The 26,185-nt window shown below is 44.8% G+C and overlaps 1 protein-coding gene across 1 annotated transcript in view; it reads left to right on the forward strand.

Annotated features, from left to right (window-relative positions):
• The window catches only part of LOC137430265 (inactive phospholipase C-like protein 2), a gene marked incomplete in the record, with an annotated part of 270,693 nt that overhangs the window by 233,218 nt on the left and 11,290 nt on the right, over positions 1–26,185 (forward strand). Inside the window, 2 exon segments of the mRNA XM_078780482.1 lie at positions 15,573–16,862; positions 22,244–23,452. Of these exon segments, the coding sequence (XP_078636608.1) occupies positions 15,573–16,862; positions 22,244–23,452 (2,499 nt within the window).

Consider the following 26,185-nt stretch of genomic DNA (forward strand, 5'->3'; position numbering starts at 1 on the left):
AAGGATCACCAGCTGGGCACTATTCTTCCCCGAGGTTTTGATCCATTCAAGACTGAACCTCTCCAAACAGCGGGTCCACAACCTCAGTCACGGATCCACATCAGTGCATTACCTACATCAGTAGATCCACAACCTCAGTCTCGGATCTACATTAATTGATTACCAACATCAATAGATCCACAACCTCGGTCACGGATCCACATCAGCAGATTACCTACATCAGTAGATCCACACCTCGATCATGGATCCACATCATTAGATTACCTACATCAGTAGATCCACAACCTTGGTCATGCATCCACATCAGCAAATTGCCTACATCAGTAGATCCACACCTCGATCATGGATCCACATCAGTAGAGTACCTAAATCAGTAGATCCACAACCTCGATCATGGATCCACATCAGTAGATTACCTACATCAGTAGATCCACGACCTTGGTCATGGATCCACATCAGAAAATTACCTACATCAGTAGATCCACAACCTTGGTCATGGATCCACATCAGAAGATTACCTACATCAGTAGATCCACAACCTCGGTCTCGGATCTACATCAATTGATTACCAACATCAATAGATCCACAACCTCGGTCACGGATCCACGTCGGTAGATTACATTCATCAGGAGATCCAAAACCTCGGTCATGGATCCACATCAGTAGATTACGTATATCAGTAGATCGACAACCTCGATCATGGATCCACATCAGCAGATTACCTACATCAGTAGATCCACAACCTCGATCATGGATCCACATCAGTAGATTACCGACATCAGTAGATCCACAACCTCGATCATGGATCCACATCAGCAGATTACCTACATCAGTAGATCCACAATCTTGATCATGGATACACATCAGTAGATTACCTACATCAGTAGATCCACAACCTCGGTCACGGATACACATCAGTAGATTACATTCATCAGTAGACCCACAACCTTGGTCATGGATCCACATCATTAGATTACCTACATCAGTAGATCCTTAACCTCAGTTGTGTCCAAGCAGTCAACCCATCAATGCAACATCACTACTCAAACTTTACTCACCATATGGCTAGAGGATTTAATGTATTATAACATAGTTACAACTCATCATACATTCCATTTTGTGATAATACATTGAATCATATTACTTATGTCCACTATTACATGTCCACTACTTAGCATCGGTCAATAAAATGTATACTGACTTTAATATTCCAGAAAAAGTAATGAAGTAGCAGAGAGATGGGCGATGTTGTGTTACTCATACCTAACATATGGTGTTCGAGTGTGATGGAATGATTGCTCGTCATCAGTCTGCTGTTACCCATAATGCAGTTGTTACGGATTCCGGGTTTAGGTGAATTACTATTCATGTCATTGCTTATTAATGTTTATTCTATTAAAGGTTGTTGTGGTTAAATGGTTAGAGAGGCTCCGGATAACAGGAGACCGGAAACGGGATGGTGACCCGGAAGAAGAAAAAAAGACACGAGGTCGGAGAGAAAGCGGCCATCTTCTGCTCCTCGCCCAGCTCCGACGCGAGCGGTGTCGATATTGAGCAGCGTGGGGAACGCTGCGTTTGAAAGCCCGTCTGGCGAGAGGAGTTACCTACGTGGGGTAACTACCGGTTACGCGTCAAGTTGCCGTGGGTTCGTGCACGGAACCAAGCATCCGGCACCGTTCGCCTCAACATCTACAAGGACGCGTACGGGTCGCACCTTGGGCCTCGCGCGCTTTGCAAGCCGTGCTTTGCTTTGCCCGCTTTGCTTTGCAAGGAGGTGTGCGCTGCAGCAGCTGTTCCCGGTACGCGACGTGCACGTTTGGAGCACGTCAGCCAGGGGTTCGTTCAACCACCCGTGTGCGGAGAAGTCGACCTTCACCTTGGTCTGGAGGGGCCCAGAGACATTGTGAGGGACAGTGACCATTGAGGGGTCGTGAGTGGGGAAAGGGGGGAAGTATATGAGATGGCCATCTTAGTAATATGATTGATTGTTGATGGTTGTTGATTGATTGGGGAATATATTATTGAGTAATCCGGATCCTTGGTGTGGGGTTTCTTATTGACTTGAATTATTGTGTCTTTCATATTGATTGCGCTACGAAAGCGTATAAATCGGAGATCTTTCTGGCGGGGTCCTCCCACGGTCCGGGGGTCACCAAGACCAGGTAGTTACCGGGAGGACCACGTAACAGAAATTGGGGGCTCGTCCAATTGAATTCCGGGATCTAAAATTGTATAACATAATAAAATAATAATTTTTATTAATTAAAATTTATTAATTAATTATTAATTGGTACATTTTTGAGAAATTGTGGTAAAGTCTTGGGTGAAGGTTAACAGGTGTTAACGATAGTCACCATGGCGTTTGTTGCACAGAACTTTGCGGTAACACCTAGTGAGGCACAGTTCCGAGCGTTACTAAAAGCGGACCTCTTGAAATTGGCCAAACATTTTAACTTGGAGGTCCGAACTAATTTGAGGAAGGCAGAGTTGCAGACCGCGGTGATACAATCTATGGTGGGATTAGGAACATGGGACGAGTTAGCCTGGGAGTGGCTACCCGAAGAGCCGGAAGACGTTGAGCTCCGGAAACTGGAGTTGCAATTACGGAGCCAGGAACGGATCAAGGAAGAGGAAAGGAAAGCAGAAGAGAGGAGAGAAGAGAAACAAGCAGAGGGAAGGATAGTGGAACGAGAACTCCAGGAAAGGTTAAAAGAAGAAGAAAGGAAAGCAGAAAAGGAAAGAGCAGAAGAAGAAAGGAAAGCAGAAAAGGAAAGAGCAGAAGAAGAAAGGAAAGCAGAAAAGGAAAGAGCAGAAGAGGAAAGGAAAGCAGAAGAGAGAAGAGAAGAGAAACAAGCAGAGGAAAGGAGAGTGGAACGAGAACTCCAGGAAAGGTTAGAAAGGATGAAAACAGAGGAAAGGAAAGCAGAAAAGGAAAGAGCAGAAGAAGAAAGGAAAGCATAAAAGGAAAGAGCAGAAGAAGAAAGGAAAGCAGAAAAGGAAAGAGCAGAAGAAGAAAGGAAAGCAGAAAAGGAAAGAGCAGAAGAAGAAAGGAAAGCAGAAAAGGAAAGATCAGAAGAGGAAAGGAAAGCAGAAGAGAGGAGAGAAGAGAAACAAGCAGAGGAAAGGAGAGTGGAACGAGAACTCCAGGAAAGGTTAGAAGGGAGAAAAGCAGAGGAGAGGAGAGCTGCAAGGGAACTCGAAGCAGAGGAGAGAAAAGCCGAAAGGGAATTAAAGGAACGTGACATGGAGCTTCAGCAAGAAATTAAATTCAAGGAGCTGGAGTTAAAAAGAGAACGGAGAGAGGTACCACCCTTGCTGACTGGGCCGACACCTAGCCAGAACACCTGGAATGTGGGCAGACATGTGAGGCTGGTTCCACCCTTCAGTGAAAAGGAAGTCACTCAATTTTTTCCACACTTTGAGAAAGTGGCTCGACAGTTAAACTGGCCGGAGGAGGCCTGGACCATACTAGTGCAAAGTGTGCTGGTGGGTAAAGCTCAAGAGATTTATTCGGCGCTACCAATGGACCAATGTGCAGATTATGAGGTATTGAAGAAGCACATCCTCAAAGCCTATGAGTTGGTCCCTGAAGCTTACCGGCAAAAATTCAGGAATGCCAGGAAGAGGGAGAGTGAGACCCATGTGGAGTTTGCCAGAGTGAAAGAAAACAGTTTGATCGGTGGTGTGAGTCAAAAGGAGTCGGGAACGACTTCGAAGCATTGCGTGACTTGATCCTGGTGGAGGAATTTCAACAGTGTGTCCACGAGGACATCAAAGTGTACCTGCAGGAAAAGAAAGTACCGAAGTTGTGGGACGCAGCCACCATGGCAGATGATTATGCCTTAACACACCGGATAAGGGTCCACGAACCTAACTCCTCGCCTAGATTTCCGCAGGGGAGTTGTGGAACAGCAGGTGCGGAGAACGACAATACATGGCGGCGGCCTCGAGATGATTATGGGGACAACGCTGATACCCGAACTGTTCGAAATCAGAGGGCGACGGGCCCAAGACAAACTTATTTTCCGGGGGGCCCGAGGCAGACCACGAGTTTTTCCTCCGGGCCTACTTGCGCCTTTTGCAAAAAACCTGGACACTTGATGTCCAGTTGTTACCTCATGAAAAGGGACAACCCAGAGCGGAGTCCGACTATTACAACTCCGAATGCGATGGCAAGCGTAAGAAATGGCCCACAGAAGAGTTACCAACCATTTATTTATGAGGGGTTGGTCTCACTCGAGGGAGACTTGACTAACCCAAGAGCCCATCAATCCTTAATGCTGGAAGGCATTTTGCCATTGTCAAAGAGTACCGCAACTGGTGATAGGGTTCGGTTACAAGGGATCGGTGGCTGTGTTAGTGCCCCACTTCATGTTATCCATTTGGAATCCGATTTGGTGTCAGGACCGGTCACCGTCGGTTTACAAGCCACGCTTCCTGTAGAGGGAGTATCTGTGATTATCGGAAATGATTTGGCCGGGGGGCAAATTTATGGTAACCCGAGGGTGGGTAAAGAGCACCGCAGGGGAAATAACACCACCCCAGCTCGGGATGGCGACAAAAGTGCCAAGTTATTTGTAGGGGGACTGAACTTCAACACAGAGGAAGAAGTTCTGACCTCTGTCTTCAACAGATATGGGCCGCTGGAGGAAGTGCGGGTGGTAAAAGACAGGGAAACGCAACGGTCAAGAGGGTTCGGCTTTGTCACGTTTGCAAGCACAAAAGACGCCAGGGAGGCAGAGAAGAATTGGAATGGTAAGGATTTGGAGGGTCGGACCATAACAGTAGGGAAGGCATTTCGTAGGCGTCGAGATGTCTACAGAAGAGGACCACTTGGCGGTAATTTTGGTGTTGGCAGCAGCCTATATTACTATGGAGGCTCCCAGAGTTACGGCATCTCCCGAAAGAATGATTGGCAGAGGACTGGCCGAGAAGGAGACCGCCAGTCAGGTGACTGCTGGGACAAGGGGTCCCACCGTAACTGTTAGGAGTCCAGAGAAGTTGAAGCACTCGATATATAGCGGAGCCGCCGAGCCTGGGCTCCTACACGGGCTAACCGTGAACGCCACATTCTTAAAAGGCGTCCCGGTAGGGAACGTTCCTGCACGGACTAACCGTGAACTCCACGTTCTTAAAGGCGTCCATGTAATGAACTTTCCTCCCCGGACTAACCGTGAACCCCACATTCCTTAAGGCGTCCATGTAGTGAGTACTCAGCTGGGCCTCCATCCAAGAGCAACTAGAAGTTGTTGACGCTTGGTCTAGAGGGAATTACCTTGGAATCTCTGGGGGGTTTTGGTGAAAGTTTGTTGCTTTATTTTTGAGATGCGATAATGGTGCCCGGGGGGAACTGATGATTTGGGGTATCGGGTTTGTTTATCAAAGTTGGCCGGCCCAGAAAGTTTTCGCGGGGTTCAAACTTTCTTTCTTGAAGGGGGGGAGTGTTACGGATTCCGGGTTTAGGTGAATTACTATTCATGTCATTGCTTATTAATGTTTATTCTATTAAAGGTTGTTGTGGTTAAATGGTTAGAGAGGCTCCGGATAACAGGAGACCGGAAACGGGATGGTGAACCGGAAGAAGAAAAAAAAGACACGAGGTCGGAGAGAAAGCGGCCATCTTCTGCTCCTCGCCCAGCTCCGACGCGAGCGGTGTCGATATTGAGCAGCGTGGAGAACGCTGCGTTTGAAAGCCCGTCTGGCGAGAGGAGTTACCTGCGCGGGGTAACTACCGGTTACGCGTCAAGTTGCCGTGGGTTCGTGCACGGAACCAAGCATCCGGCACCGTTCTCCTCAACATCTACAAGGACGCGTACGGGTCGCACCTTGGGCCTCGCGCGCTTTGCAAGCTGCGCTTTGCTTTGCCCTCTTTGCTTTGCAAGGAGGTGTGCGCTGCAGCAGCTGTTCCCGGTACGCGACGTGCACGTTTGGAGCACGTCAGCCAGGGGTTCGTTCAACCGCCCGTGTGCGGAGAAGTCGACCTTCACCTTGGTCTGGAGGGGCCCAGAGACATTGTGAGGGACAGTGACCATTGAGGGGTCGTGAGTGGGGAAAGGGGGGAAGTATATGAGATGGCCATCTTAGTAATATGATTGATTGTTGATGGTTGTTGATTGATTGGGGAATATATTATTGAGTAATCCAGATCTTTGGTGTGGGGTTTCTTATTGACTTGAATTATTGTGTCTTTCATATTGATTGCGCTACGAAAGCGTATAAATCAGAGATCTTTCTGGCAGGGTCCTCCCACGGTCCGGGGGTCACCAAGACCAGGTAGTTACCGGGAGGACCACGTAACACAGTGCATAACGATAATATGGTAGAGTTTTTAGGTTATTTATACGAAATAACCTCAGTGGGTCTCGTTGTCCAGCCGTTTGTTTCGTCCGTACGTCCATTAACATTTGACTGAAACGTGTTCTCACAACCTACCCGACCGGTTATGGGAAAATTTGGTAGGATCCAACAGGACAGCAAGGTCTCACGGGGTTGTGCTCCCCATCTGGATGTGCCCCTTGAAAAGGAGGTAAAAGGGGGGTTTTTGCCCCAAATATCAGTACAGTATTTCATTGAAAAATCTTCTTCTCAGAAACCACCAGACAGATCCAAACCAAACTCGCCACGAGGCATCGGGACCATGCCCTAACCTTAAGTTGTGCTCCTCATGGACATATCTCCCCCGGAAAGGGGATCTATTGTAATCTATTTCCTCCTATATGTCTCCGCCTTGTTAAATGTTCTGTCTTGTTGATGTAGCGGTGATGTGTAAAGAGGAGATGATAATCATTTGTCGAGAATTTCATGACATGGAGCTTCATGACATGGACCCCTCCCCCATTTAGACATTTATTTTTATTTCGACATTTATTTATTATTACAGGATGTCCATATTGTCAAGACATTTATTTCCCAGGACGTCCTGGACTCTTGAACTGTATCTCCCTGGTTATTGTCTCTTCACTGACATGCCGGATTCCCATACTGGCGGTGGTGTTGCTGTGTATGTTCTTTCCCCCTTCCCCACAACCTGTGCCCTTCACTGGTCTCTCCCAACCCGGTGGAGTACATCTGGCTTCATGCACCTCACCTTAACAATGTATTGTTTCTTCGTGTGGTCTGCTGCCCCTCCTCCCCACCCTCTAACGCAGATGACTCGGTATACCAGGCTCTCTGTGCAAACATTTGCATTCTGCTCACCCCTGTTTCATCTTCCTTATCTATGTAATATAAAGACCAAAAAGATAATTGACACCATGCCATCTGGCTTGCTTTTGCTTCACATACTTCAGTACATTGCCGAGCAGCTGAGACTTTCTGTTAAATAATTGTACTTATTCGGTCTTAATACTTATTCGAAAATTCAGTCTTATTCGGTTTCCTTTCCAATACACGGACATCTCCTCAAATGGCAAGCATACATTATTGGGCCTTGCCGTGTCAAACATTTCTTCAAACTTGTCCTGTGCCTTAACTCCTTTAGGCTCTTCTGACCACGTGTTTGTGAAATTTGGTGTCTGGAGGTTACTAGAGAACCCCTGAGGCATGGGCCTTCATGGCATTTGGCTAAGACTGATTGGTCTGGCCTAAAATCTTCTTTCTCTAGTCAAGACTGGTCCATCATCATATCACCTCGTAACATTTACTGCTTCTGGAATTTCTTGCACAACAGATGAATTTCTATTCTTCACAAGTTCATTCCATCCCACATTCAACGTTTCTGTCCATTATGTCAACCTGGTACACCGACTAATGTGTTTGCTAAGGCGATCACCAGAACACAACTCGCATTATCCTGAAATGCAAACCCGATGGCAGCCTGCTGTTTCTCTGCACAACCTGGAACATTCTATGTCTGTCCTATCAAGAGCCAGGGCCAAACATCATGCTCACCTGGCATCCAAGTTCTCCAACCTTGCTCCATCTTCCCAAGCTGAGTGAAGCTCGTCGGGTCTGTGTCTGGCACACATCTCCCTTCCATGCCCTCCTTCCTAAAGGATAGAGTCATGCTTGGACACTGCTCGAGAAAAAGCAGAGGTCGTGAACTCGGTCTTCACACAAAAGGCCAAGGTCTCAAATCTGTCCCTTCCTGTACACACACCCTTTTACATACCTTTTGTGTAATGTTACCAGCAGCATGTGTACCACTTCTCTGTGTAGGACCGACATTAATCTTGATCTGTCTAATTTATCTTGAAACACAACTTCACCCTGTGCAGAACAATGTATCACAGTTGCTAGCTACTGCTGAATCGCTTTCTTCAAACCTGGATGTGATAAGCTGCTGGATAGCTACTTGGAACATGAGGTTCAATGCTGGCAAGTCGCACACTCTCATATTGCCTTCACAAGGGTCGGCAATCAAAGTGGCTAAACCGCTTCTCTGGACAGCCACTGGAGGAAGTGCAGTCCCTAGAACTCCTTGGCCTCACTCCTTTCTCCTTGTGAATGTTCACCCCCTTCACCCTCCGGTGGTTTGTGAACCTGCTGCCATTTGTCTCTCAGCTCTTTCACAAGTTGAGACCCCTATTCTCTTCGCCACCGAAGGTGGACGGAGGTTATGTTTTCATCCCTGTCTGTGTCTGTTTGTGAGCAGGGTGTCTTAAAAGGTTGTGGATGGATTCCGATGAAATTTGGTGGGCAGGTTGGGTGTGTGACGAGGACCAATTTTTATTATTATTATTATTATTATTTTTATACAGGATCGAGGCTCGTGAAAGAGCTAACATTAATCACACAAAAAATCAAACAGACACACAAAACATATAACAAGGGGAGTGGTAGACAAGATGGGGAGAGAAGGGGAAGCACACAAACACAACATTTGAGAGCAGGGACATCGGGAGATCTGTGGGAGGGAGAGGGCTTGGGGTGAGGTGGCGTGGGAAAGGGGGGGGGGGGGGGCGTGGTGGTGGGAGAAGTATAAAACACAAGGACACTGCAAGGACTTCCAGGAAAGAAGTTGGTATTTCAAAAAAAAAGTGGATCTGGGGTGAAATTAGCGGGGGCGGAAAAGATCAAGGTTTTGGATGGGGGAAGATAAGAGATGGTGGTGAACAGCTGTTTTAAAGACCTGGAGGGAGGAGTGGGATTGAAGGGAGTGTGGGAGTTTGCTCCAGAGACGGGAGAAAAGAAGTGGAATGAAGGAGTGAAGACCCCCTTGGTGAAAATACCAGAATCTAACTAATTCGTTAGATTTTGGTGAAAATACAGATTGGGATACTATGTGTTTTTGAAGGATTCTTTACCAATGAGAAATAAGGCTAGAAACGATATAAAACACGATGTCTCAAAAAGTTGTGAACGGATGTTGATGAAATTTGGCCGAGATGTAGCGTATGTGACAAGGACGAAATGGTTATATTTTGGTGAAGATCCGGATTCGGATCCGGCTACGAGAATTTTTAAAAGTGATTCTTCACCATTGGGAGAAAGGGCCAAAAATGAAATATAGCAGTAGATTACTGGATGCCGAAGTGTTGGACTGCAGCTTGGAAGCTTTGGCTTCTCAAAAAGTTGTGGATGGATTTGCACGAATTCCAAAATCCTGCCCTCACCACCCTGCCGTGGGTTGGCGAACCGTCCATTGTTGCTTCTCATTCAGAAATGTTCTCAACCTGTCGTGGGCACCTCAGTGCTCTGCGAAGAGTGTGGGCCTTCCTTGGCCTTGACCTTGACCGTACCTCACGAACAATTTCGCAGGTTTACTTTGTCTTGTTTAACTGTGATGATGTATTTTAAAATAAAGCATTCTGATGAAATTGTAACTGAGGTAAAGCCACCACATGACAAAGTTTGGAGATTCTAATTTCATTTCGATCCCATTTTCTTTTATCTTCTGCATACACGGTATGTTTCTATTTTAAAATGGCTCCTTTATCCAATCCCACTGACTGCCATTGAATGGAAGTGTTGTTGTCAATTCATAATTGGTTTATTTGGTAAGTCTTTTTAAAATGAAAATTGTTCCTGAGTTTGTGAGTGCCAGGGTGGGGGACATGTGGGTGAAGGGTGCCCTTGCAGTGTGAGTAAACTGCCTTAATGTCATTCGGTCTCTCATCGTACAAAACACCTGACACCTGGGTGACCGAGGACCCGCTGGCCTGTTTTGTTTGGGTAGTTGTTTTCATGTAAAGTGTAACGTTATCGTATACTCCAGCTTCTCTTTCTTCAGCTCAATTCTAGGAAGCCTTTGCGGGCACGTAGATTGCGCGTGCCCACGCACATGATTTGTAAACTTCCCGTACCAAGGGTTCCTGCAATTAAATTTCTGTAGTTGAAATGAGGTGAGCATTCATGTGAGCCGTGAGCCACGGATAGGTTGGTGCTGTGAATGACAAATGTAACACCATGAGTTGAATAGCTAATATGGAGAACAGTGACTTACCTGACGGATAAATCTGGCTTGATGGACTGGATTGCTCGACACAGACGCTTTGTAATGAGAATGGGGTAGGGGGGGAGAGAGGGCCAGAATTGAATTACATGCATGATAAATGCTTAATGATGCTTTTATGCTAATTATGCTAATTTTATGATAATTATATACATATATATATATATATATATATATATATATATATATATATATATATATATATATATATATATATATTGTAAAGGCCAGCACACTGAGCAGTAAAATCATACTAAAATACGCCATTTGTGTCTGTCTGTCTGATGAATTTTTGACGCCAATACATTCTGTCGTTACTTATCCAATCTCAACCAAACTTGACAAGGATGACAAAGGGTTACACAATGAAGATTGTAGCACATTTATTTGCCCCCCTGCCCAAGGGGGTTTCCCCCCCCCCCCCCCCCCCCCCCTTGAGCGAGTTTGCCCGCCATCGCTGTTAATGGGGTTGCACGTTGAGGTGTATATAAATGTTTAATTATCTTTATCGTGGCGTATTTCCAAAGAAGATTTATCGTGGCGTTTTCCAAAGACCCTTTTAATAATAAAATTAATGATAATCGCATATTATTAATGTTATTACAAAACAATATTAATACTAATAATGTCCCACTTCCCCAAGGCGTTTTTCCTGCAGTGGTAACGTGTATAAATAGGTTATCTTACTATAATTCACCAAATGTCCGTCCGTCCGTTCAAAGGTACCGCAAAAACGGCTCACCCGATCGCAACGATATTTTGGGTGGGTATTGCTGGGCGGGGCCGGCGCCAGACTATTTTGCGCCCGAGGCAAGGCCAGCTACTTGCATCCCCCTCCCCCCCCCCCCAATTTTTTTTTTTGCCAACTTCGATTATTAAAAACATGTTTTGTAGAAAAAAAAAAAAAGCAGAAAACTTGAAACTGCTAAAAAAAAATTAAATTGCAAGAATAAGTACCGTAAGATGCCAACCGCACCAATATTAAAGGTGCAATATCCATTAATATGGCAGTGGCTCTGTTAGGGTTGGGCTTTTCACTTAAAATGGGCTTTCACTTAAAAAATATGACACTACATGTGGTTTGCAATGCAAAATAAAGAAAGTGGTCCCTTTATGAGTGTGTGAATGGAAATTACAGATAAACAAAACAGTTTTTGGTTTGAGCAATAAGTTTTAGAATGCAAAATCAAAATTTTAAATAATCAGTCTTTGATTATCTTTCGCAAATACAAAATGAAATATTTCGGCACACAAATCATTTTGAACTAAAGGGCACTCGGTATAATGCAAACCTTAGCCATTGGCAACACAACAGTCAAACCTTTTACTGCACACACCTTTAAGTATATATACCATTTAAGGATACTTGGCGTAACCAACCCGTCATGTCACCACAATATTTCGCTTACAGTCAGACAGAGAAACAAACAAAAAACCAGACAAACAGAGTTACAAACGTCTCATAAAAGTTTCAATTTCAGACACATCAACATCTCACTTTGCGTGCCTTTTCCTTTGCAAATATTGTCACAAATTCAACCAGATCAAGTGCTGATGCCCGGGCATGGTCAATTGATATAGTTGCCAAGCCAACTCGTCTCTTTTCCAACATTGTAGAGCGTATGTAAGTTTTTATAAGTTTGAGCTTTGAGAAACTATGTTCACCACTTGCCACTGATACTGTATAAAATAATTTGTATAAAACTGTGACCCTTTAAGGTTCAGTAATGCGCCCCTCTGATGTCTGCGCCCTAGGCGGCTGCCTAGTTGGCCTAATGGTAGCGCCGGCCCTGTTCCTGGGACCCCTGGGAGTAAAATAGGCTATATTGTTTTTCCAATTTTCCAGTTTTTCCAAACACGATGGAATAATATTTTCCGATATGAACAGTGATGTGGCTTTTGTTGAAATTCTACAAATACTGTTTATTCTACGTACCAGAGAGAGTAGATCGACTCCTGATGAACTCTTCCTATATAAACGTGCGGCTCCAAAGTAACATGGCAACGTGTGCAAAGCGACTGAGAAACAGGTGTAGTGGCCGCTTCCCTGTTACAGATTCGGCGCGCACTCTTCACACATAAACGTGCGACTGAGAAAGATGTTTAGCGGCCGCTTCCGTTTTGCAGAATTCAATCTTTTTTCAAAATGGGCGCTATGTACTGTTTATATTTTGATGATTTGCATGTGATATGATTCAAAGGATGTTTATATGAATCGTTTAAATTTAAAAAGCCTTCAATTTCTGATATTTTGCCTTTTCATTAGGGCTTCCCAATTGAAGCCCTACCCATAGGGTGGGTACAGTTGCTAGTAGTTATAATGGCATTTATGTGGGTGCAACGACTTCTACAGAAGTATAAATAGTATACACCACAAACACGTATGCTTAGCTTTTTATACAGTCGCTAATGGTCTTTATAACACTAAATGAAGAAATTTGGAGGAATCCCGACATCCGTGAAGTAAGGTTTACTTACAGAACTGAGCGAAGATCTACTGTACTCTATATAACCCACAAATGTTGGTTTAAAAACATGGCCCTTCCTTCCGCTACCTTGGCATTTTTCGTAGCAAACTTTTGAAACTCGCTCCTGCTGTTTCATACGAAACCGAAAGGGAGAAGCTCGGGCTGTGCTCCTTTACCAAGCAGCTAGCTAGCGCTTGCCAAGCCAGCCGTTCCTTAACTGTTTTGAATTGAGTACTTGCTCAAATGCTTAAACCACTTGGCGATCTCTCCACAAGGAACTTGGTAAATGAACACACACCCAATGTTCTTGAGACCTGCCCATATATCAACTGTAATCTATATACCCCAAAGAGGAATAACCCTTCCTGCCCCTCCCGGAGTCTGCGGGTGTACTAGTAATTTAAATTCTTCATTAATCACCTGACGTTTCAAGAGCAAACTAGTTCTCTTCCTCAGAGGCGTTGAGTGTTGTGCGCTGATGAAACTGTTAAGTTCCGTTTGGGATGGTTCACGTCATGGATTGGTCCAAGTCATTGCCAATCACAGGTCGTCCCTGCATTCAAATGACATTGCCGTTTTTGACGTTGTAATTGATTGCGTAGTGCCTCACAATAAAAAGCGTGTCTGTCGTTCCTCTTCCTGGCATAAATCCAAACTGAATTTCGTCGATCTTCACTTTTTTCTTTATCCTCCTCTCCAACACCCTTTCCAATCCCTTCATTTCATGCTCCAATAACTTTATCGCTCGGTACGAGCCACACTCCAGAGGGTCACCTTTCCCCTTGTTTAGAGGGACGAGGGTACCCAGTTCCCAATCCACTGGAATGCGGCCTTCTTTCACCACCAGATTACAGATCTCTGTCATTCTCTTCACACCCCAACTTCCTGCTGCCTTCAACATATATCCCACAACTCTCGTCAGCCCTCCCGCTTTTCCACTCTTCATTGCTTTTATCGCTTCCTCAACTTCCTTCTCAGTTATCTTCTCTGCCAGTCCTAAAACTGGGTTACTCTCCATGTTGCCATCCCATCCATTCTCTGTATTCAACAGCATTTCCATATATCTTTTCCATCTTCCTTTAATTCCATCTGGGTCCACAACGGTCCTCCTCTCTCCATCCTCCTCTCTTTCCCTCACGGTCCCCCTGTGCTGTCTTTCCCTCGTGGTCCCCCTGTACTGTCTTTCCCTCATGGTCCCCCTGTGCTGTCTTTCCCTCGTGGTCCCCCTGTGCTGTCTTTCCCTCGCGGTCCCCCTGTGCTGTCTTTCCCTCGAGGTCCCCCTGTGCTGTCTTTCCCTCACGGTCCCCCTGTGCTGTCTTTCCCTCATGGTCCCCCTGTGCTGTCTTTCCCTCGCGGTCCCCCTGTGCTGTCTTTCCCTTGTGGTTGTCAGCTCTTTCACGAGCCTCGATTCAGTATAAATAAATAAATAAAAGAAGATTTGTCCCACTTCATCCTTCAAGCAACTCACCCCCATCACATCACACCTCTCTTTCGCTATCTGCTTTGCAATCCTGAATACCGCTCTCTGACCCTCTTCCGAATCCAAGCGTTCTCCGAACATTTTCCTACATGCCTCCTGCGCCATTGCGAGAGAGGAGGAGAAATGATGAATTGCGAAAGATGATGGGAATAGAGCCTGTGATTGATGCTGTGAAGAGAAACAGGTTGAGATGGTTTGGTCATGTGTTGAGGAAGGATGAAAGTGACTGGTTGAGAAGAGTGATGGAAATGAATGTAGAAGGAAGTAGAGGATGGGGAAGACCGAGAAAGACTTGGCTAAAGATGGTGGAAGAAGAAATCCGGGCAAGGGGGTTAACAAGGGGAGATGCAGAAAATAGGGTAAAATGGAGAAGATTGTCATGGGGACCACAAGGCTAACCCCCGCTCTCGCAGGGAAAATGGCCTTTAAAATGCATGTTGTTGTTGTTGTTGTTGTTGTTGTTGTTGTTGATGTCATAGGTGTCTCCATTATGACGTCATAATTCGACAAGTACAAAACTTCATCCTATTAAGATGAAATTTCTTGAGCGTCATGTCGGCATAAATTGGGGGAGTAAAAAAACAAACAAACGATGATGACGTAATCGGTCACGTGGTTCGGCCGCCATCTTGGAAAAACCGAAAAACTTTGCACCTCTCTATCTCCGAAAGTGCTGAATAGAAAAAATTGAGACATTGCTCATTGTAAAGAACTCTCCATGGGGAATAAAATATGTTAATGATGATGTCATAGGTGCCTCCATTATGACGTCATAATTTGACAAGTACAAAACTTCATCCAATCAAGATGAAATTTCTTGAGCGTCATGTCGGCATAAATTGGTGGCGAAAAGAAATAATTATGACGTCATCGATCACGTGGTTCGGCCGCCATATTTGTTTTAACTCAAAAGCCTTAAAAACCACTGAAAATACATCCTGGCGAGGGTTTGGAATCTCTGATTGCTCTTTTTCTTGTTTATATTTATTTTTGAGATTGAGAAAGGCACTATAATTTTCAACAAAGTGATTGCCCTCCTGCCACTGATTTGCAGAATTGTGATTTTTGTGCCACATGTTGATTTGCCTTTTGTTGTTTTTGAAAAGGTGACAAACTATCTGTAAAGGTGACATTTTGTTTTGTCGTTTTTTAAATAATTTAACAACTCTGCTGATTTCTTTTGATGGATATTGAGCTGCTAATGCTAACAATATCGCTATCTCTGCCACAGGACTCCACCCGGCAGAGACATGAGAGGAAGAAGACGGTGTCCTTCAGCAGCATGCCAGCGGAGAAGAAGATTAGCAGTGCCGTCGACTGTGTTAACCTTATGCAGGAGGGATGCGAGCTGAAGAAGGTTCGGTCCAACTCACGAGTATACCTGCGCTATTTCTTACTGGACTCTGACCTGCGCTCCATCCGCTGGGAGCCATCGAAGAAGGACTCTGATAAGGCACGCATTGAAATAGCCACCATCAAGGAGGTGCGTGCCGGCAAGAACACAGACATCTTCCGTAGCAATGGCATTGCCGAGCAAATATCTGAGGACTGTGCTTTCTCTGTTATATACGGGGAAGCGTACGAGTCTCTTGATTTGGTGGCAAACACTGCTGACGTGGCGAATGCGTGGATCACAGGCCTACGTTTCTTACTCTCATGTGGGCAACCCAACCCCAGCAGCATGGCTGCGATTGGGCATGGTGATGTTTTACGCATGGCCTGGCTTAATAGCGAGTTTGATGCATTTGCATCTGCAGCGGGAAGTACGTGCTTATCTGAAGAAATGGCATGTGTTCTGATTCACCACTTGCACCTGGGTTTGCGTGATGCCCATGTTAACCTCAAAGTCAAGGAGGTGTTGAAGAATCGTGAACGATTGGGATGCAAACTGGATAAGGAAGACTTTGCTGAAGTTTACCGTGAACTGGCAACACGGCCCGAAATCTACTTCCTGCTGGTACAGTTTTCAAGAAACAAAGAATATCTTGATGCTAAGGATTTGGTGCTCTTTTTGGAGGCAGAGCAGGGAATGCCCGCCGTATCGGAGGAAACTTGTCTTGATTTGATCCGACGCTATGAACCATCAGCCGAGGGCCGAGAAAATGGCCTGTTAGGCCTTGATGGCTTCACACGCTACTTATTATCAGCAGAGTGTGACATTTTCGACCCTGAGCACAGACGTGTCTGTCATGATATGGACCAGCCACTCTCTCATTACTTCATCTTATCTTCACACAACAGCTTTCTGGTGGAAGACCAGGTGCATGGGCCAACAGACATTGGTGGAATCCTGCGGGCACTTAGGCTCGGCTGTCGCAGCATCGAGTTGGTAGTGTGGGATAGTGGTGGGCAACTGGTCGTGACTAACAGACCGACAGCCACGTCTTCCATACCACTGCAGGAAGTCCTGCAGGTTGTGGCCGAGAATGCCTTTGTGGCTTCTGACTACCCACTCATCTTGTCCCTTGAAGTTCATTGCCCTCCGTCACAACAGTGCCACCTGGCCTGCATTCTCAAACAGGTATGTGAAATTCACAGTCTTAAACCCCCCACATCTTAAAACAGAACATGCTCTCTATTACTTCCTCTATAGTCAAAATGTTTTCTTTGCTCTGCACTCCACAAGCATCATACACAATAAGAACCCCGCTGTCAGCAATTGTGCACTCTGTGGGACGTGTGAATTGACGCAATTTCGGCTTTTACTGTCTTTTGGAGCAGAAGCATTAACTAGCTGCTGGGGATACATGTGATATTTTCTGTTGCTTAAAATACATACCCGTTGATTTCAGTCATTTTAAAAGGTGTGTGTCTTCTCTAGTGTTTTACCCTCCTTCAACTATTGTTGACGTAGGATTAATTATATATTAAACATACAATAAACACTTGGGTTTGAGCAGATGAAGAATAATTTCTTACAGGGTCATCACTTGGTTTCTGAAAAAGACAGAGAGAAGGAGAATCGGAATGCAAAGTACACCAAGAATGTATACCCACTTATTAGTCCCCTACCGGTGTACACCGGAGGGGACTATTGGTTTGCACGCCGTCCCTCCGTCTGTCGGTCTGTCAGTCTGTCAGTCCGTCAGTCCGTCACGCAAAGAACAGTTTTCCGGACTTTTTTTCTAAACGCTTAATGCTAATGATTTCAAACTTGGCACATGGTTTCCTCATAAGTTACAGATCAAGTTCGAACTTCACGACGTTTCGATCATTTTTGACAAAGTTATGGCACTTTGAACTTTGGGAATTCTGATAATTCTGATGATCCTTAACTCAGTGCCATTTAAAGTTTTAATTTCCATTAAAAACCAATTTCTCTGCAATAATGGGACAGATTGAGAAAATTTCGCCATATGATGGACTCGGTCTGTAGAATATTTTAATGGTAATTATGACGTCACAGGTCACGTGGTTCGGTCGCCATATTGTTTTTCATGAAAACACGATAACCCCTTTTTCTCTGCAACGGCTGAACAGATCGTGGCCAAACTTTACAGGCAGAATCGCATACCCATGACGAACAAAAAAGTCAACGAGCATGATGCCATGCATCACATGGTTTCAGAGTTATGACGTTTTTAAGCATGAACCTTTAAAACCGAGCTCCTCCCTCATTTTTTATCCAATCGAGAGGAAACTTCACATCTGTTCAACACTAAAATGTCCTTTTGGAATTTGTGATAGAGCACGTGGTTTGGCAAATATCGTTAATTAAACGAAAAAAAAAAAATGGATATCTCTTGAATCGCTAGTACCTCAGACCGTGAGTTGGTAATAATTTATATAATTCACACAGTGCAATACGTGCAGGCCGCTCCACGGAGCGACCTTGCGGGCTTATCAACGAGGCGAGGCGTGACACACGTGTCTCAGCATACCTCAGATCAAGTTTGAAAACCAGCATCAACCGTGCATAAATTTGCATATTCGATCATTTTTGACAAAGTTATGGCACTTTGAACTTTGGTAGGGGACATGTATTGCAGCGCAATACTCAGAATGCTTGTTGAATTGGAATTTCAATGGTGTAGTATGGATATCAACTTATCCTCAAATCCCAAACTGTGCTCACCTTAGAAGTACTACTCCCCTCCTTCCCCCAACCCCCCCCCCCATCCCTCATCTCTTCCTCCACCTCCCCCAATCCGATGGCTTAATTCACCCTCTTGACTCCAAATACATGACATGGCAAATCCTGATTGGATAAGTTTGGAGCTCACTCCTGAACAAATGATTGTGATTACAAGTGCCATCCCCACTGTGAAGGCTGTTGTAGTTCTCCGTCATTCGGCAAGATAACGGATTTTATTAACTAATAGTTGATAAGAATATGTTTACTGCCGTAGATTTTTTGTACACGTAGTCGAGGCTCGTGGAAGTGCTAGTATACTGAACGAATCAGGACATAACAGGACGCAGTAGGAACAGCAAAGAAAGAGAGCGGGGAAACACCAACAGCAGAGTTTGGACAAGCAGACAGCACCACAGAAACACCAAGACAAATGGAGACTTGGACAAGCAATGGGTGTAGGGAGAAATGGGGAGCAGGAGAGGATGCATAGGGTGGACAAGATTATGCATGGGTGCACAAGATGGATATGGAAGGAAACTCCAAGGAGAGAAAACTGGAAATTTGGATGGAGGAGGGATTGAGGTGGGTTGGTGGGGGGAGGGGTGGGAGTGGGGTTAACGAGACTAGAAAAGATCATGGTTTTGGATTGGGGACGATCTGATATTGTCCTGAAGACCTGAAGGGAAGAATGAGATTAAAAGGAATGTTGAAGTTGATTCCACAGGTGGGAGAAAAGAGAAATAAATGATTTAAGGTGAGCAGTGATCCTGGATTTGTGTAGTTTCAACAGAAGGGGGTTGATGGTGGACCATGTATGCTCTGCATAAACCTGAGGGGTTAAAGCACAGACTTTTCGACCTTTAGCCCTGGTCTGCATAAACCTGAAACATCAGTCTCACCTTGGCTTCCCATAGCTATAGACATATCCTTATCAACGTTTAGTTTATAAAATCCATTGATCATCTCCAGTTACTGACAAATATTGCACTTTATGATGAAAATATTGTTCAGGAGGTCCGAAATTCCACTCGCAGAGACCAAAATGTTACAGCCACTGGTTTTGGGTCTACTAGGAGGGTGATCCTCGGTTCCCCTCGATCTTACCGTGCCTGAGGCCACCTATCACGAAAAACCTCATACCACGGCGTGTTGCTAGACAACCATGAGCGCCAATTGGTCTACCATGTGGTCTCAGGATCCTCCGTCTGACCACCATTTACTTGTGCCACGTGCACTATCGGGGTAAGTGGGGTAAGTCGGGGTAAGTGCTCTCGACTATGCACCTTTCTTACCTTAACGGGATCTTAATTATGGTGGCAGAGCTTACAGCTGATGCATGCTGGACAGAATTGGCCAATTGCTGATGCCCTCTTTATTGAGGGCGAGTCTGCGTTTAAGGGAGAACTCTAAAATAAAGATAGCTGAGAAATGAATGCATGAGATAAATAACCCACTGTGTGAGAACTAAAGATATGTGTAAGCATGGCTTGGTCTGGCCCTAATTGGTGCACTCTCCTCGGCGCCTGCTCAGCTCACCCAAGGCTCGGCCCCAGCTCCAACCCACTTTTGCAGTGACCGCTCCCCCACGTTGCTTCTCCCCATGAAGCAGCACGAGTCAGCAGCAGATAGGATGAGCACCAGTAGCTCGTTCTCAGCCAGACCAAAAACCAATGTGCCGAGTATCTGACCTCCGGCTATTTTATAATCCCTTAGCGGGGGCAGGGCTTAAAAGTGGATCAATAATTCCCTTGGCGTAACTACGCCTGCTGATTGGTGCATCCCCGCTTAGCCACGCCCTCACCAGACCTTCATGACTCATGAGTTTCATCCAGTCTGTCTCCAACCCGTGGCACTGATGGAGCTCGTGATTAACATAAGCCATGCTCGCGGGGCTTTTTACAGATGCGGGGATGAACACCGGAAAGCTGGTTCTTGTCAGGGTGAGCGAGCAGAGCGACAAGGTGTCAACGAGAGCCTGTGGACAATTAAGCGCCTCGTTGTTTGGGTGTTGAACCCGGTCGGTACGGAGGGGAAGAGTCGATCTGAGACCGCCGCCATTTCCTGTGTCTTTCCCCTCTTCTGCTTCTTGGTTGGCGGCAGTATCTGCGGGGTGGTTAGATGAGGTTGTGGTTATGCGGCTGGTTGGGACAAAGTGGTGGTTATTGGGTTGAGGGGTTGCTCGGTCGGGGAGCTTACCATGCGTCTAATGTCTTAATGGCATGTAAACGTAACGTAAAAATTATAATGAAACCAAAATAAAGCGTTACTAAAAATGCGTTTACTAAAAGCTAAGTGTTGTGTCCTTATCGTGTATCTCAAAGGAAGATTTAGAGCCGAGGATGACGAGTGGCAGTTGGGATTTGGCACGCGATTCAAACACCTCTTGGCAGGTGTGGCGACTAACTCGCACACGCACCAAGGAGCTATTAAACTAAAACACAAATGCGCATCCGTAACAATTACCCCCTAGGAAATGGGGAGAAAAGGGGGAAAAAAACCTCTCTTAGCCTCACCAATGCATTGTATTGCATTCTAACCCACTACACAAGGAAAAGGGACTATTCTAACCTTACATTATAAAAATAACTACGCTGAGGGACTTGTATGTTGGGTGCAATTACCTTCGGGTCGGTTTACAGAACTGCAATGATATATTCAGTCTTGTTGCCTTTCAGAAGTGATGCTTGTAATAAATATTTAATTACAAAAATGCCACAATACCATCTAAAGGTCATCCCTTATAATTACAAGACATTTTGCTGCCCAATTGGCTTCACATATGGTGACTTTCATCATGATGGATACTGCAAGGTTGAAATTCTGTAAACTTATGAAATCCCATAAAGTAGTACTGTACATTGGTTTTTTCACAATGTTCTTGTTATTCCTGTAAAGAACATTGATAAATTGACTGATTAACTTGATGGCATCGGCTGTTCCCAAAGGTGTGTGTGTGTGTGTGTGTGTGTGTGTGTGTGTGTGTGTGTGTGTGTGTGTGTGTGTGTGTGTGTGTGTGTGTGTGTGTGTGTGTGTGTGTGTGTGTGTGTGTGTGTGTGTGTGTGTGTGCGCGCGCGCTTGGTGCATGCGTGCTCGTGGTGCATACGTGCGCGTGGTCCATACGTGCGCTTGGTGCATGCGTGCGTGTGGTACATGCGTGCTCGTGGTGCATGCGTGCTCGTGGTGCATGCGTGCTCGTGGTACATGCGTGATCGTGTTCCATGCGTGCCCTTAGTGCATGAGTGCGCGTGCTCCATGCGTGCTCGTGGTGCATGCGTGCTCGTGGTACATGTGCGCACGTGGTGCATGCGTGCTCGTGGTGCATGTGCGCACGTGGTGCATGCGTGCTCGTGGTGCATGTGCGCACGTGGAGCTTGTCCAAATGTTAACTTTAATATACATAGATTATTAATTCTCAGATCTCCTGTAATCTATAACCATGCAGAGCCCCAGGAGGCTGGATTTATATATGTTCAGTGTTGTTGATTGTCATCTTATCCTCTTTGCCATTTCCATCAGAGCACATAACTTATGATGCTGGAATATCTGTTCCAAGTCCATTCTACTGTGTTAATTTGTCCATTGTCTTCTAATGTCCCTGTAATTAATGTAAAAGAACACTGATGTCTCTTATTGTCCTTGTTCTACATGCATTAAGTAGAGTATGCAAGTTCCATCTTGAATCATATAAGTGTTGGAAAACCGACTTCACATTTGTGTCACATGTCATTACTCAATGTTAATTCTGTCAATCATTTGAGCAATGGAGCAATCGAGATAAATTTGTCAACCACTCAGTTAACTTGCCTTTGGGTAATGACTGCCTACAGGTGCTGAGAGAGAAGCTTTTCCTTGAACGCCCTGTCAATGACACCGGCCACCTTCCCTCTCCAGCAGCCCTGCGTGGCCGTATCTTACTGAAGGCACAGACACTACCCTGGGGCTATCCCGACTCGGAGGGTGAAATTAGTGAAGAGGAAGAAGCTTCAGAGAGGTTGACGATTTACATGCCAGTTGAAACGACCCCGAGCAGCCCTGTTAGTGGTGGTAGGGGACGTATCAGAATACGGCGTGAGCTGTCTGAACTTGTGACGCTTTGTCGTTCAGTGCCTTTCACCAATTTTGAGACGGCACTACGAGTGCAGCACTACTGGGAGGTTTGTTCGATTGGCGAATTGCAAGCTCTGCGTCTTGCTACTGAGAGGCACGATGACTTCCTGCGCTACAATAAACGCTGCCTGTCACGTGTATATCCAAGCCCACAGCGAACTGATTCAAGCAATCTTAGTCCAATGGACTTCTGGAAATGCGGGTGCCAACTTATTGCATTGAATGTTCAGACACCAGGTCTCATGCTTGACCTGGGACTCGGATGGTTTCGGCAAAATGGTGGCTGCGGTTATGTGTTGCGGCCTTCGGTAATGCGTGAGGAGGTGGCTTACTTTCGGGCAGACACTCGAGAAATGTGTCCTGGTCTAGCACCTCAAATACTCCATTTGAAGGTGCTCAGTGGACAGAATCTGCCTAAACCGAAAGGATCTGGAACCAAGGGTGATGTCCTTGATCCATACATAGCTGTGGAGATCCATGGAATTCCAGCCGACTGCGCTGACCGACGTACCAAAACGGTTCATCATGATGGTGACAGGCCTATATTTGATGAAAGTTTTGAGTTTCACGTAAACCTTCCAGAGCTTGCTCTTCTTCGACTTGTGGTACTTGACGATGACTTCATCGGCGACGAATTTATTGGACAGCACACAATTCCAGTGGAATGCTTGCAACCAGGATATCGGCACATTCCATTACATGCAATCACCGGCGAGCCTCTCCTGCACGCCTCTCTGTTTGTGCACATTGCTGTCACAAACAGGCGTGGGGGTGGCAAGCCACACAAGCGGGGTCTGTCGGTGCGAAAGGGGCGCCGCGGCCATGACTATGTGGCATTGCGCGTCGTGGGGATTAAGAGCGTGGATGAGCTTTTTCGGACCGCCACGCAACCTCTTCGTGAAGCAACGGACTTGAGAGAGAATGCGCAGGTAGGCTTTTGGTTTTGATGCATATCCACACATCCTTGTTTAAATCATGCTGTTATTGTGTTTGTCCTTCACCCAAGTTACCTGGGTAATGGAGGGAGCCAGACTCGGCGTCAGAACAAAGCTAATCGGGGGGCATTCGGGTGACCACGGGGGAGGGGGGGGCACAAACTGCCGTTCGAGAACTCAATCTATGATGTAAATGCTTGATAATAAGAGTTTGCCGTCAACAACCAACACACCAACCCAGTTCCAATTTAAAAACATGCTGCAAAGTCTCACGCACACGCACGCATGCACACGCACACGCACACACACACACCACAAAATATAGCCGACGTGCAGGGTTGGCGCCAAAGGCTTGGCCTGCGGGTGGGTGTGCGGGGAGGGGGGGCACAATAACTCATTTGGGTGGGCATGGCCCGCGAATGCTCCCCCATGACGCCGACCCTGCAGGGAACTGTCATTGGATGGGCATGATCCCATCCATAAGCGGCATTATTTCCATGGGTTACCTGCTTTATGACATATTAAAAGTAAAGTAAGTGTAGTTTCCTGATTTGCTGAAGCACCAAAGACCTCTTCGAATCTAGCAAATGACCCTGTGTCATCCTGTTTCAGTGTGGTGAGAATTTCCCAGAATTAATTACTAAGAACTTCCCAGAACCTACGTCTCTCTCTCTGTCTCTGTCTCTCTCTCCCTCTGTCTCTTCCTCTGTCTCTGTCTCTCCCTCTGTCTCTCTGTCTCTCTCTCCCTCTCCCTCTCGCTCTCTCGCTCTCTCGCTCTCTCACTCTCTCGCTCTCTCGCTATCTCGCTCTCGCTCTCTCTCTCACTCTCTGCTGATCTGGGAATGATTAGACACTGGTCTGATAGATGGAACATATCCTTCAATCCTAGAAAATCTGTCTCACTATATATCTCCAGATAGACCATCAAATTAACCCACCCATCTATTTCCTTGGTCATCCACTGGAAGGGGTTCAGTAAGTGTGGATATTCTTAGTCATGTGTATGTAAGCCATGATTATTGAGATAATAAACTCAATCAGGAAATTAGATATGTAACATGTAATGTTCCAATTATCCTCAACTGAACTTGAGGATTCCTGGAAATGTGCATGCAACTCACACCTCCCACATAATCTGCATCCCTGTCTGCACACAACCCAGGTTCATACTCTCTATAAATTGGCTACACGTGTGTTCTAAGTCGGTTATGAATACCTCGGCATCATTTAACACCAAATGAGTTGGCTTGCATTGTCTGGATAGTTTAAGAAGGGATAACTTGGACTGCCATTGCTTATTAATTCGGTGTTCATTTCTCGGGCACTGACAAGGTAACATGTGACTGGGACAGTGCATGGGGGTCTCCCAATGGTTACAACCCCTTGTGTAATAATTATGTCACCTTTGCTGAAAGTACCACCTTTCAACAACATGATCTCTCCAGAAGGTCCTAGTCAAAGAAGGGTGTAACATCTCGTAGTGATAGTGAGATCGTCTTATTTGGTGAATGCCAAGATGTGTATAAGCATGTATGCGAAGGCCGTTTTCACACAGAAATTATACGTGCATTCACACACACATGTATGCACACACATCCGCTGGGTTCACTTCGGCCTTGACACTTTGGCATTCTATCTTGCTTTTGACTTTTAACTTTTTGAAATATCATGGTACATACCTTTTTTGCCCAATTACAATGGTGAAGAATTACTTGCAAATTCTAGTAGCAGGATCCAGATCCCAATCTTTGCCAACATGTAATAATTTCGTCCTTGTCACACATCCAAACTCTCCACCACACTATGTCCAAATCTGTCCACAACTTTGAGATATGCTGTTCACAGACAGACAAATAAACAAGAGAGACATCGTGCAGAGCACAATACTTGCAAAATCCACCACTACCCCCAAAATAAGTCGTCATGAATACATCAAATTGTCCATTTCATGAAGGTTAAAATTGACAATCATAATCCAAACTTCGGTCAATCAGATGAAAATTGATTATTTTTCAGATGAAAATTGATTATTTTTCAGATGAAAATTGATTATTTTTCAGATGAAAATTGATTATTTTTCAGATGAAAAGTGATTATTTTTCAGATGAAAATTGATTATTTTTCAGATGAAAATTGATTATTTTTCAGATGAAAAGTGATTATTTTTCAGATGAAAATTGATTATTTTTCAGATGAAAATTGATTAAATTCTTTTTCAAATGAAAATTGATTATTTTTCAGATGAAAATTGATTAAATTCTTTTTAGGATGAAAATTGATTATTTTTCAGATGAAAATTGATTATTTTTCAGATGAAAATTGATTATTTTTCAGATGAAAATTGATTAAATTCTTTTTAGGATGAAAATTGATTATTTTTCAGATGAAAATTGATTATTTTTCAGATGAAAATTGATTATTTTTCAGATGAAAATTGATTAAATTCTTTTTAGGATGAAAATTGATTATTTTTCAGATGAAAATTGATTATTTTTCAGATGAAAATTGATTATTTTTCAGATGAAAATTGATTATTTTTCAGATGAAAATTGATTATTTTTCAGATGAAAATTGATTATTTTTCAGATGAAAATTGATTATTTTTCAGATGAAAAGTGATTATTTTTCAGATGAAAATTGATTATTTTTCAGATGAAAATTGATGATTTTTCAGATGAAAATTGATTATTTTTCAGATGAAAATTGATTAAATTCTTTTTCAAATGA

The sequence above is a fragment of the Myxine glutinosa genome, chromosome 6 (assembly GCF_964187855.1).
Source record: "Myxine glutinosa chromosome 6, kmMyxGlut1.1, whole genome shotgun sequence".
Taxonomy (NCBI): Eukaryota; Metazoa; Chordata; class Myxini; order Myxiniformes; family Myxinidae; genus Myxine; species Myxine glutinosa.